Source organism: Peromyscus eremicus, chromosome 16_21 (assembly GCF_949786415.1).
Source record: "Peromyscus eremicus chromosome 16_21, PerEre_H2_v1, whole genome shotgun sequence".
In the NCBI taxonomy this organism is placed as follows: Eukaryota; Metazoa; Chordata; class Mammalia; order Rodentia; family Cricetidae; genus Peromyscus; species Peromyscus eremicus.
In genome coordinates this window covers 11408028-11420395 of record NC_081432.1, presented here as the reverse complement: position 1 = coordinate 11420395, position 12368 = coordinate 11408028, and the positions used below count along the sequence as shown (strand labels likewise).

The 12368-nt window shown below is 56.3% G+C and overlaps 1 protein-coding gene across 1 annotated transcript; it reads right to left on the bottom strand.

Annotated features, from left to right (window-relative positions):
- Nucleotides 1-4018: 4018 nt before the first annotated feature.
- Nucleotides 4019-11515, bottom strand: Susd2 (sushi domain containing 2). The gene is made up of 15 exons (XM_059281671.1): nucleotides 11394-11515; nucleotides 9967-10174; nucleotides 9619-9770; nucleotides 8934-9104; nucleotides 8250-8424; nucleotides 7915-8116; nucleotides 7645-7730; nucleotides 7294-7562; nucleotides 7055-7198; nucleotides 6796-6957; nucleotides 5714-5962; nucleotides 5308-5580; nucleotides 5019-5195; nucleotides 4828-4933; nucleotides 4019-4702 (listed from the first exon to the last, which is right to left on the bottom strand). Exons 1-15 carry the CDS (start codon nucleotides 11461-11463, stop codon nucleotides 4678-4680), a joined length of 2469 nt encoding a protein of 822 aa, XP_059137654.1. The 5' UTR covers nucleotides 11464-11515; the 3' UTR covers nucleotides 4019-4677.
- Nucleotides 11516-12368: the final 853 nt, after the last annotated feature.

The window sequence follows — 12368 nt, the reverse complement described above, 5'->3', positions numbered from 1 at the left end:
CTTGTGCTCATCCTAATCAAAGGAAGAGGAAGGAAAGAGAAATAGGCAGCCTAGGTAAACTGACAAAGGCTTTGCCCCCCCCACCCCCATTTGGCAAAGAGCAAAACCAGAGAGATATCCTTGTGCAATGATGGGGTTGAGGGTGTCAGGTGTGTATGGGTGTGTGTGTGCATGGCATCTGGCTCTCGGAGGGTGATGTGTGTCCTGCTTCATCAGCCAGCCTGTGGAGATTGCTTCTCCAAGGAAGCCAGACCTGACTGCATGATGTGACGGTGTGTGCCGCAGCAGGGGGACCTCAGCCAGGGTGCTCAGCTGCCACCGTGTTCGGTGAAATGCTTCTCAACTGGAGGCCGCTTTAGCTTCTACAATGAGCTTCAAAGCTAACACAAAAGGCAAGGCCAGGTTTTCATAGCTCTCTTTCTGATGTTTAGTATGTTTTTATGGTGGTGCACAACTTTAATCCCAGCACTCAGGAAGCAGAGGCAAGCGGATCTCCATGAGTTCAAGATCAGCACGGGTCTCGCACAGCAAGCTCTAGGCTAGCCAAGGCTACATAGTGAGACTGTCTCAGAAATATTTATTTGTTTGTTTATTTATTTTTGCAGCAGGGTTTCACTATGTAGTCCAGGCCTGAAACTCAGCTTCCCTTCAAGTGCTGGGACTAGGGGCGGGGACTACCATGCTCTAATTTATCTTCAGAGGGACCCTCTGCGGCAACAAGCACCTGCCCCAAATGCATCACGGCTGGATCACAAAAGAAGTGTATTTCTTGTTTTCAGAGTTCTACACGATGGCTGAGCAGACTGGGGTGAGGGGGGCCTTCCCATGCTGGGACTTAGCTGGGACACTGGTTGGCATGGCTTCCAACGTTACCCTTCGGGCGACAAGAGCCTAGAGGGATGCCAGTGGATTTCATAGGCTTGGGCTGGGAGAATCCTGGCTAGACATGCGACCATCCTAGGTTTAAGGGAGGCTGGGAATGTAGTATAGTGCATGGCTGGAAGGTGGGTCTGTGGGTATAGGCTGCTGAGGCAGGAGCAGGCATCTGCTCACCCTCAAACACTCAGCTGGAGCCAGGCACCTCCTACTGGTTTCCTGACTTGCCAGGGCCACACATGCCACATTAACCACCTCTTTGTCCTCATGGCACTGAACTTGAGGACAGGCGCCTCTCGAGCAAGCCCAGCAGAAGCCTGCCGCTCCCCACCCACTGACTCTCAGCCATTATGGAGGCTTTTCAAGGGAACCATTTTGGTAGGAGAGGAAGGATCTCACACTCTCCCGCTGTGTCTGTTCCCGATTGCTCTTAGCCAGTGACAGGCCCTAGCTCCTCAAGTTCCCAGGTCTGGGAGACAGAAGAAAGGCAGGTACTTTCCTCTGCTTCAGTGGCCAGAGTCTGCAATGATACTGTTGCATCTGTAACTCTCTACTATACCCATGTGACCTCACTGTTCTGGCTTCTGTTGGTTCCTGGGCCCCATCCACCTGGGAACACACATCTCCTTTTGTCTCTCTGTCTAGAGGCGACACTAGGATCCTGCAGGTGCCTTGCTGGTTCTCCTATCACCCGTTTCTCGGCCCCTGGATTACTGTCTGACCCTTGCCCGTGGGTACCAGAGCTGGAGGGCAGACCACTGGGTTTGGATATTTGCATATTCTCACTCCAACCAGGGGTAGCTTGTCTGCAGATTCCCAGTGTAACTAGGGGTAGCTTGTCTGAAGATTCCCAGTGTTGCCCTCCTGCAGGCCCCTGGGGCTGCCGTTAGAGAGACATATCTCTGAAGTCAAGGCCCTTCCATGCTCTGAGGGTCTTGGCTTGCTCTGGTAACTTTCACCTTCACACAGGCCGAGTAGCACCTGGCTTCTCTAGACCCCCAGGAAAGTCCCCGTGAGGTGACGGGGCTTCCCAGTCCAGCTTATCCTTGGCACTAAGAACAGCAGCTGTTTGGGGCCAGAGCACCCATTTCCCTTCTTTAGATGGGAGGTGTGGGCACAGGTCTAGGGCCCATCCTGTGTCGTCATGGGAACGATGGCAGGTCAAAGTAGGCCATGCTTTACTCACGATGAAGTCTGGATGCTTCAGCCCTGGCCAGAGAGACGCCTCGAGTGTCCCCTACCTATCTCTCTGCTCCCCAGGCAGGCCCACAAGTTCTTAGGCTGTTCCCTTAACTGAAATGACCCTGACCGGACCGGTTTTGAGGTTCCAATCTGTCCTTTTTCAAGAGACATGATGCATAGGTTGGCTTCAAACTTATGAGCTCAAGCAGTCCTCCTGCTTCAGTCTCCTGGGTAGCTGAGACTATAGGCATGCCGCCACCCTCGGCTTAGCGTTCCTGTGGTCCTGGTGTAGAGACTTCCTGGGGTATTCTGATGGACCTGCAGCTACTCCCCGTGAGACTCCCTGCTCCCACGTGTACAGGCCCTGTCCAAGAAGCTCACCTCTCACTCAGTGGCAAGCCTGGCTTAGCTTGGCTCAGGGACCCCCTGGGGGACTCAGGAAGTGGGAGACAAGTCCTGCTTTACCTCCTCTGTGAAAGTACCAGACTGACAGCCAAGACAGAAACCCTCAGTCCTACCAAGCCCTGAACTGCAAACCTAAAGAAATAGAAAAATGGAGCAGTGGGGGGGGGGGGGGGGGGGTGCAGGGGGAGGGTGTTTGCTGGGAAGTTAGAACCTATGAGGTCGGCCCCTCCTGTAACACGCTAGGTGCTCCATCCCCCAAGCCTGTAGGTACCGGTCGTTTACACATAATGCGCCCCATCACGTGGTTCTTTGAAAATCCTCCGAGGGACCTGCCCTTGCCCACTCAGCTCTTCCATTTCTAGCTAGGACTTCTGGCTAGGACTTCTGGCTACGGGTAAAGCTAAGGTGGGAAGGCTGGACTCCACTTCAGCCAGTATCAGCTGGACAACCTTCCTGAGATTTCTGAGTCGGGGGGATATGGGATATGGGACATGGGGTGTGCAGGAACCTTGGCCTGGAGCGTGAGCAAGCCTGCAAGGGGGTGTCACCCCCAATCACCTAGGTAGGCTCTGGAGCCACCAGCATTCACTGTTGCTGCCCTCTTCTGCCCTCATGTGGCTGCCCCTGGGACACTAAGTCCCAGATACACTCGTCAGTAGGTGGAGCTCTGCCACACTCTTTGAGACATAATGTTCAATTCCGAGCCTACCCTACTCTGCCGAGGACCTTCACAACGCTCATTCAGGGGCCTTTGGGCCCTGCTGGTCCTTCTGCTGGCTACTGATATGTGTTCCCACGGCATTCGCTCCAGGACTAAGTGAACAGGTCAAATAAAAGAGGCTTAGTTCTGTGCCTAGCTTCTGGACGTCTCTGGGCTGAGGAACATGGGTTCTAGTCATCTGAGAACTTCGGCATGGGCCCTTACCGTGACGGCACCCGGGCAGGGTTTGGAGCCCAGGCCAGGCTTGGGCCATGCATCTTTTCGAAGGGAACATCAGAGTGGGATGTTGCCCTTCCTGACACAAGGACTCTCATAAACAATAGAGGAACCAGTGTCACTATGGCCAGCCCTCGGGGGTGACACTCAGGCACCTGGCTGAGGAGGAGGTAGGACTAGGCAGAGGGCACCTGTCTCTTCCATCTCCTGAGGTGCCCAACGTGATGGCCCTGCTGAGCCTTTTGCAAGCCCCAGCCTTTTCATTCATTAGTTCCCATGACTCCTTTTTGTTTGTTTGTTAGTTTTTTGTTTTGTTTTGTTTTGTTGAGACAGAGTTTCTCTGTGTAGCTTTGGTGCCTTTCCCGGAACTCACTCACTACGTAGCCCAGGCTGGCCTCGAACTCAAAGAGATCCGTCTGCCTCTGCCTCCCGAGTGCTGGGATTAAAGGCGTGCGCTACCACCGCCCGGCCTCTGTGACTCTTCTTAGTCCTACATATGGAAAAGCTTGGGGGAGCCGAGGTCAGGTGGAGCAGGAGCAGAGGAAGCAGGCCAGGGCTCAGCCTCCCATCTATTAGTGGGTGACCTCCTAGGCAGCTGTGGACTAGTGTTGAGGCACAAGCAGACACACACAGGGAAGAGGTAACGTGAGCTTGTTTTCTTCTTGTACAGGCAGGGAAGGGTATTCCTGAGTCTGCTACAGAAGAGGTACGAGTACAAGCCTGATAAGCAAAGGGTGTCTCTTTTTCTGCCGGAGGACTCGCTCTCTCTGCTCAGGCCCCGAGGCCTCTCCTCACTGTGGGATTGGGCCTACCCGGGGCTCTCAAGTTGGGCCACGGTGCAGGAACCAAGGCAGCTCAGTTCTGGGGGCCCTCACAGGAGGGCAGGCGCCAGGCCTCAGTCTATCAAGCCCTGGGGAGTGAGGGACTTGTGAGCTTCCAATGCAGGAGTATTTGGGCTTGGGACACAAGCACTCCAGTTTTAGGACAAGACATGAAGAGGATTCTTCAAGTCTGAGGAATCTGAGCCATAATCACTAGACAGACGTAGAGCAGGTTACAGATGGAGGAGAGGGTGAGGCTCAGGAGTTAGAATACCTGGCATCATGCCTCAGTCAAAAGGACAGGTTAGCCACAGGTAATAGGTCCACCGTGTTGAAGGCACAGATAATTAGATGTGGGAATCATAGGACGAGGGTACATGTGACTTGGGCCTCTCCTGGGAGGCTGGGTCTTGGCGACCACATGGCATGATGCTGTAGATCAAGCATGCTCCTGTCTCAGGGCTGTGAACTCCACATGTTCCTGTAACGGATATGGGTTTAAAGTGGCACACGGGTCTCACCAATTGCTGCTAGGACCTAAGAAAGCTAAAGAGGGACAGAGGGTGGGGGCTCCTGAGTGATGTCCTCGGGCGGGGAGACTCTTACATGTTCCTCTTCCTGCGGCGGTGCAGCAGCACGTAGATGATAGAAATCAGAGCCACGATGGCCAGGCCTCCGAAGATGATACTCAGGAGCACGGTGTAGTTCCGTCCTGGCAGATGAGAGGAGTGACAGTGGGCAAGGAGACACAGGCGGGCGTGCAGAGGCAAGACCGCTCAGGGGAGGGGGCATCTCACCTGGCTGACACTCTGGGGTGGGCGTGGACCAGGTACCGTCCGCTCGGCAGGTGCTAGACTCTGACCCTACCAAGTTGTAGCCACTTTTGCAGCTGAAACGGACAATGGAGTCCACCAGGTACTTCAAGCCTTCCTTGTGCCCATTCGAAGGTGGGGGTAGCCAGCCACAGGACACCACTGGGATAGGGGCAGAGCACAGAGGACAGGCCTGAGCTGCTGGCCACCGAACAAGGCTCAACAGCCCGAAGGGTCCACCCCTGGACGACCCCCCCCCCTTCCCGCTCCCTACCAGGCTGCAGGCTCTTCAGACGCTGCTGGTGTAGTTGGTGGGCAGCCCGGGTGGCATTGCCCACACTCAGGTCCCCTGTACTTATCACGTCCAGGATGCAGAAACGGTCACTCTCACACAGTTTGTCCATCTCTTCTCCCTGGCTGGGTCTGAGTGTGATCTCATTGGGGAAGAGTGGTTTGAAGTTGGGGTCATGCTTGGGTTGGTTCAAGAATTTGTCGACCAGAAACTGGGAGTCATAGGTGAACAAGGAAGAGGTGCTGGAAACAGTCCCTGGGGAGACAGGTGTCAGTCTTGTGTGGGGGCAGCTCCCTGCCACAGCCAAGCTTCTCTCCTTGATCCACAAGTCACCCTGTCCAACCCCTCCTCACCCTCCCTGCCCTGCTTATTCCACCCCGTCACTCACAGTTGGCTCCAAACTGGAACACCTGCTGAGCACTGGCATTCGGGGGCAGGACCTGGCCATTGCTCAGGGTGAAGTCATCTTTGGGGTTGTCGTTGAGTGTCCCCAGTAGACCATGAGTGTGGGTCAGGAACTTCTCAGGCAGCAGGATGGTCACACCCAGGAAAGGACCTTGTTTACTGACCTCAAGGCCAGCCCCCGATGACAACATGATCGATACCTTATCCTCAGAAGTCACTGACAGGAACATACCTGGCCACAAGTAGAGATGGGCTAGAGTTCCCTCCCCCCCCCCCCCCAACCCTTGACATAGCACCAGGGTAGTGTAGAGGGTACTTGTAGGAAAAGAGGAAGATGTACCTAGCATGGCCTGCTGACTCAGGCATGCCAACACTCCGGTCCCACTCCAGATGGCCTCAACGCCATCCCCTGAAGGGACTCCTCCTCCTCTGTGCTGAGGCTACATGTTAGGGTCAATCCCCAATGTGACAGCAGCCTGGCTGGCTGTGGCCCTTCCTGAAGGTCTCTGTACCTGATGCTCTCACCCATCCCCACTAGGAACCATTTTATTGTCCAACTCTGGGGCAGCACAGCCTGGTGGCAAGAGAGTTGGGTGCTATGGCTGTGGCTCCTGGCCGCCTGTGTTCTTAAATCTTCCAACCTGTGTTCTTCAATCTGTAGGGCTGGTGTCTTTGCAGTGGATTTTGAAAATGGAACAAGTGACCACAGGAGAGAGATGAGTCGCATCATCGTGGTCTTTAGGCTTCTGTGGGCTATATGGAGGACTGTATGCTAGGGCCTTTCAGGGCTCTGAGCAGGCCCTATAGTTACGACAGGCATTCCCATGGATAGGAAGGTATGATAACAGACCTCAGGCTGAGCAGCTGCTCTCTTTGGCCTAAGACAGTCACAAACAGGGCACGGATCCCCCAACCTGTGGCCATGCGGGTCTTGACCTCTCCAAGTCGCAAGGAACTCTTGCTTTTGTATTTGAGCCCCAGACTCTACCACAGCCTATGACCAGGACTAGGGACAGCATGAAAGCCATAGGTAACCTCTGGGTCATGCTTGGCCGTGCCACTCACCCTTCAGGTCCATCCAATTCTGTTCAGTGAAACTGAGTGCTTTCTGGTTCAGCAACACTTGCAGGAGGACCTGAGGGCTGTCAGTCAACCTCACCTCTAGCACGTCGGAGTTGTCTTCTTGGACAGCCACTGCAGTTAGTCCTGTGCCCCGGGCCTCGGTGCCTAGGTGGTGGGTGCAGCACGGGATTGGCTCCTGTCGATGACCCTGGATGACCCAACAGTACCACCCCCAAATAGAGACCATGGAGCCTTGCCTCACCATTGGGCATTTTCCCAGGCTGGGCCCGTCCCTGCACCCTCAGGTCACTTAACGTCGCCTCCAACAGCACGTACTCGCCACTCCCGCTGAATGAGAAGCTGGTGCCATCGAAGGTGACAAAGTGGGGGTCCCCAAAGGCAGAGGCTGGGGTGAAATCAGAGGGTCAGGTAGGTTTCTTCGGCATTTTCCAATCAGGCATGACCCTCCCTCTGCCGTCAGGCACCCAGGCCAGCACCCACCCAGGCGTGGCGGTCTATAGCTTCGGCAGTCACTGGAGGGCCGCCGCTTCATATAGCGGGAACACTCAGGTGCCCAGAGACAACAGTAGTAGAAGCTCATGACGTCATAGAGCCAATGGGACATGCCCGGCACACGGGGAGGGGTGCGGTATGGGGGTGCACCCCAGTCGTGGCCGCGGTCAGGGGTGCTGCCGCTCGTGGAGTCGGAGGTCAGGAGTTGGGTGCCTGCTGCCGTATAGCAGCACTGCTGGCCTGAGCCATACCTGGGGCTAGGGTGACAGCAAGTCAAGGCCACTGTTACCAGCTGCCCCGAAGGCCTGCCCATCCCCCACCCCTGGTCGGGTAGCTCACCTGGCCTGCACAGAGCGCACACAATGCACAGCCCCTGGGTGGTAGGTGCAAACACTGCCATGCTCAATGTCACAGCCATAGTCAGTCTGCAGAGTATCCAGGAGCTGTTTATCTGGGCTCTGCATTCCCTTCCTCCCTGGGAACCAACCCCGAGGAGACCTTCAGATCCCACCCTACCTCCTGGTGGCCTCTGTCTACCTCAGTCAGGGAGGCTGGTCCCTCCTGTCCTCCTCCCGCTCTCTGGGGGCCCTAATAGGTTCAGGGGCTTACGAAGAAGCGGCCAGAGTCAGCTCTGGCCTGGGCCAGTGTGCAGGGGCAGTCTGGCAGTTCTGTCAGGAAGTTGGGCAGCTGATCTTCCAGTGCCTCCCAGGCCAGGCATTGTTTACGGGCCCAGGTAACAGAGTCTGCCCGGAAGTCATCACCCAGGTGCCAGGCCAGCGCGTGATCATTGGTCCAGAGGGCTAGCACATCCCTGCGGTAGAAAGGAAATAACACACCAGCTTGGGGCTGGCTGCTAAGCACCTGACCCCCCAGGTCTTCCTCAGCAAGCTCTGCAGTCTGCAGGCAGGTGATCCCGGCGCATCACGGGCTGATGAGGCCCTTACTGTTGTCCTGCATAGTTCCCGCTGCTGCTGATCCTCAGGGCACCTACTTTCCACCTCTGGTGCTCAGGAGATGCAGGTTCGGGGGTGAAAGTAAAGAAGCCAGAGTTGGGGGTGTTTCTAGTCAGAGAGTACAGATAGGACCACTTTGCCATCCAGTTCTCAGAGTAGGGTTTTCCTAGAGGAAAAGAAGACCTGGGTCAGCCCTCCAACGACCCCTTCCTCCCCTCAGTCTCTGGAACGGACTGCCCGAATGATGGAAAGAGAACAAATGGATAGATAGATGGTCCCTGTGGACAGGCACACTCTGATGCTTCAGCGGGGTCCCCGGCTTGGGTGACCAGTGAGGACACACTTGAATCACTGGCTCTGGTTCATGCCAGGCTCAGTGGAGATAGAGTGGAGGTGGCTGCTTCTGTCTTCAGTATGCACTGTCTACTCAAAGGCCACAGCATCCACCACTCCTGCTGGATCTGGGGCCCACCATGCATGCCGGAAGCTGTTGCTGTTCTTCTCATCCAGCTTGCGAAACCCTCCTCATCTGCAATGCTGGCCTCAAATCCCTTCTTCCTTTATACTTGCCAACTGCTTCCCATGCCCCTGCCTCCGTCCCCACCTGGGATGCATTTTCTCCTGTCGGAGTGTCTGAAGTTCCCGACACCTCTACCAGCCCTCGGCAGGCCCCACCTGTCTCCTCATAGCCCCACAGCTCAATGGTGACAGCCGGCATGGGCAGCAGTGAGGCGTTCCAGGTGAGGCTGAGGTTTCCGCCGGTGTCCGCCGCGGTGCCGTAATATTGCCAGTGGGTCTCATTCACCAGCTGGCTCTTCTCGGACTCGGATACTTTGTAGGGATGTGCTGGGCAGGGGGTGAGTGAGGAATGAGTAAAGACTTAATGGCACAAGAGACCTGGAAGGCTCTGAGAACCTCTCAGTAACAAACACGAAAAGCAGCTAGATGGTGGTCTCCCTCGGGGTCTCTTGGCAGGAAGACACCATGGCCAGGAGAGCTGAGACCCCCAAGTCAGATTACACCTCTCGCTTGGCCCTTCCACAGCCCCTTGTTGAGGGACCACCAGGGGCCAGGTCTGGATCTGAACCACCTTGATGAGGACTCCACAGCTCCAACTCCCTGTGGTCTGGGACTCAGGTCTAGATGCCGGGGTGGCGTGATGAGTGACAGAAACCCTCGCCCAAGGGACTGGTTCAGCCAGAGGGACAGGTAGGTAGGCAGACTGGGTCTAGTATCAGTGTACATGGATTAGCGTTGGGGAAAGTCCCATGGCCTTGTGTTGCAGATGGGAACCAGGGCCCAGGGAGGGTGGCGTCTACAGGCTTACAGCCTAGACCAGCTCGGCAGAGTGAGGACTCACCAGCTAGCCAAGTGCCTGCGCGGGGGAAGGAACGGCCATTGTCCAGTGAGATGGTGAAGGGAATGTGGCCGCTTTCATAGAGCAAGGGTGAGATACAGTGCACTCGATTCAAGCTGTCCACATAGCCAAGGGTCTGGACACTGTCCTTAAACCTGAGGGACAGAGATGGTAGAGCCAGCCTGAGCCAACAGCTCTGGAAGACCTATACTGTTGCTCAGGGAACAGGTTAGGCTAGGGTGTTCCTATGCCCTCCTGCCTGCCCTTGGTCCCAGGGGCGCTATCTCCAACCCCCCCCAATGGGTTGAGAGTGTGGGAGCCCTGGTGACCCAGATGCTTAGGGCCCCCCACCTGCAAAAGACACCATCAGTAGAGTAAGGCCACTTTAAATGCTGCACCACGAAGTCTTTGCCCCCCATCATGGAGCCTGAGGAGGGTGAGATCTCTAGGCAATAGTTCAGAAAGTCTTCACAGCAGTTGTGGAGGCCCATGCAGGTTGGATGACAAGAGCAGAGGCCTTCCTGTTCCCCACAGCGCAGGGAGCAGCTCCTTGGGTTGCCTGGAGAAGAAAGCCCTGTGTACTGGGGTCAAGTACCCTACATCCAGGGCCGGTTTCCTCTGGAGTCCACGAGAAGCATCCACGGATGCTGACCAGGAATTGCTCTGGCTACCAAACTGCTCTGGAAAGCTACTGGCCCCGTGGGCTGGGTCCATCTCCGCCCAGGTAACGGAATGGCTGCTCACAGCTAGAAAGGAGTCCTCTTGCTTGCCTAGGCTAGGGGCGCACAGCCACGAAGAGTCCTAGTCAAGGTCCGGGAGGGAATGGTGTCTGGGCTGAGCTTTCCCCATCTCTTTCTGGGGGTAGAGTAAGAGTTGAATCCCAGAGAGCCCCACCCTCTGTGAAGGCAGTCAGGACACTCCCTTTTAGGGGATAGGAGGGACATTCCAGTGAGTATTCCAGCACAATGTAGTTGGGAGGACACTGCCAGGAGCTTTGGACATCCTGTCCAGGCCTTCCTCTGTGGGCCGTGGTGACCTGTGGCAGGGCCACATTTCAGCCTCAGAGCTGAAAGGCCCAGACTGGGGGGGGGGGTGTTAACTTCCCAGACCAGATCATGTCTCCCACCTGGCCCTTCCCAGGCCCTTGATGAAGGAGACCAGGCCTGGGCCTAAGCCACTAGCCCCACTTCACTAAGAGTGCTTGCACTCAAGAGCAGCAATAAATATTTATTGGCAAAGGATTTAATGACTGTGAGGGGTGTGGGGAGATGCTTTAAGATGCTAGGAGATAAAAGAAGGGTGGTGACACTTTCCTGCAATGGAAGACGGGGTGAGGCAGGGGACTGTGGGCTGGTAACTCCCAGCCCAGCTCAGGGAGAGGCCCATGGCTGGAAGCCTCGGCCTTCAAGCTAGACTTTCTTGATTCCGCTGGTAAGGGCCAGCAAAGGAAGAGACAGAAGCTGGGGCTCCCTATGTGATCACACCCTTCACTGGGGCTTGGCGTGCAGGCCAAGGGCTCTTTGGTCTCCCCTGCTCCTCCCCCTAGGCCATGTTCTCCAAGCGTCCAGTGAGTGCAGGACGGTCTTGATTCAGACCTCCCGTCTCTACCAGAAGTGTCTAGAACCAAGAGCCTCAGAATGTCTTCCCAGTACTCCCCAGCACAGCCACAGATGGGCTGCCAGATGGACAAACGATGAACCCACAGGGGTGTCTGCTTAGGGCCTGGCTGATCAGGCAGATGAACAGGGAGGGGTCGGAAAGGGCAGAGTGGGGCATACCTGCTGTGGGCCTGGGGCCTGGGATTGTCACCAGCAGCATCATAATCCATGGCAGGAGGGCCAGCTTCATGGCGTGTCCTGTGTGCAACCAGCAGGCAGCACAGTGCCTCAGAGATTGCGGGACAGGCTCCCTCCCCACTGGCCTGGCCCCGCCTGCTGGCCCCGCCCAGCGTTCTGCGGCACCACTCCTCCCCTTCGCTCCCCTCCTCCCCCTCCTCTCAAAGTCCACAGGTGACCGTAGAGAGTAGCGAGCCGGATCTGCCTCGTTGGCACATTCTTGTCCCCTCATCACAGCCTTGGGACCCTGTGGGAGAACGAGGGGCTGGACTGCCCAGATGTTAAGACCTTTGGCACGTGAGAAGCTGGATGTGGCAAGGCAGCTCAGACCCTGGGTCACACAGTCCAGTCTGGTGCGCAAGGCTTCTGCAGGGTGGGTGACGACGTCCTGGTCCCCTCAGGACAGACCTAGACCTCTGCTTTTCTTAGGGAGGTGTTGCTAGTACCCACTCGGTCTGACAGGCAGAGGTGGAGCAAATTAATCTGCTTGGAGTGCAAGTGCACAGCATGGACTTGAGACTGGGTCATTTCGGATTCATAGCAGGCTTCGGAGTTACCACTCAGACAGAGGAGCCTAGAGCTGAGGCCAGCCTGGCTCCACTGTTGTCGTTTGGCGAGCTAACATACCTCGCTCTGGGTTCTCTAAGCCTCTGCAGAGGTGGAAGGAACCTGTTGGAGACCCTCTGGTGGCTTCTGGGAATCCTTGATGCCAGGGTGGCCCACGAAGGCCCCCGAGCCTGGGCTTGTCTCCTGGGCTAGACATCAGGACAGGGAAGCTGCGGTTTCTCAATGCGGACACACTGGCTGGCCTCACAGGGGAGGAGGCAGGCTGGCGGATGAGCTGAAGCCATCTGGTTGGTGATCCTCCTCTGGCCCTGGGTCTCAGCCAGCCCATTGTTCTATGGGCCTTGTTCCCTC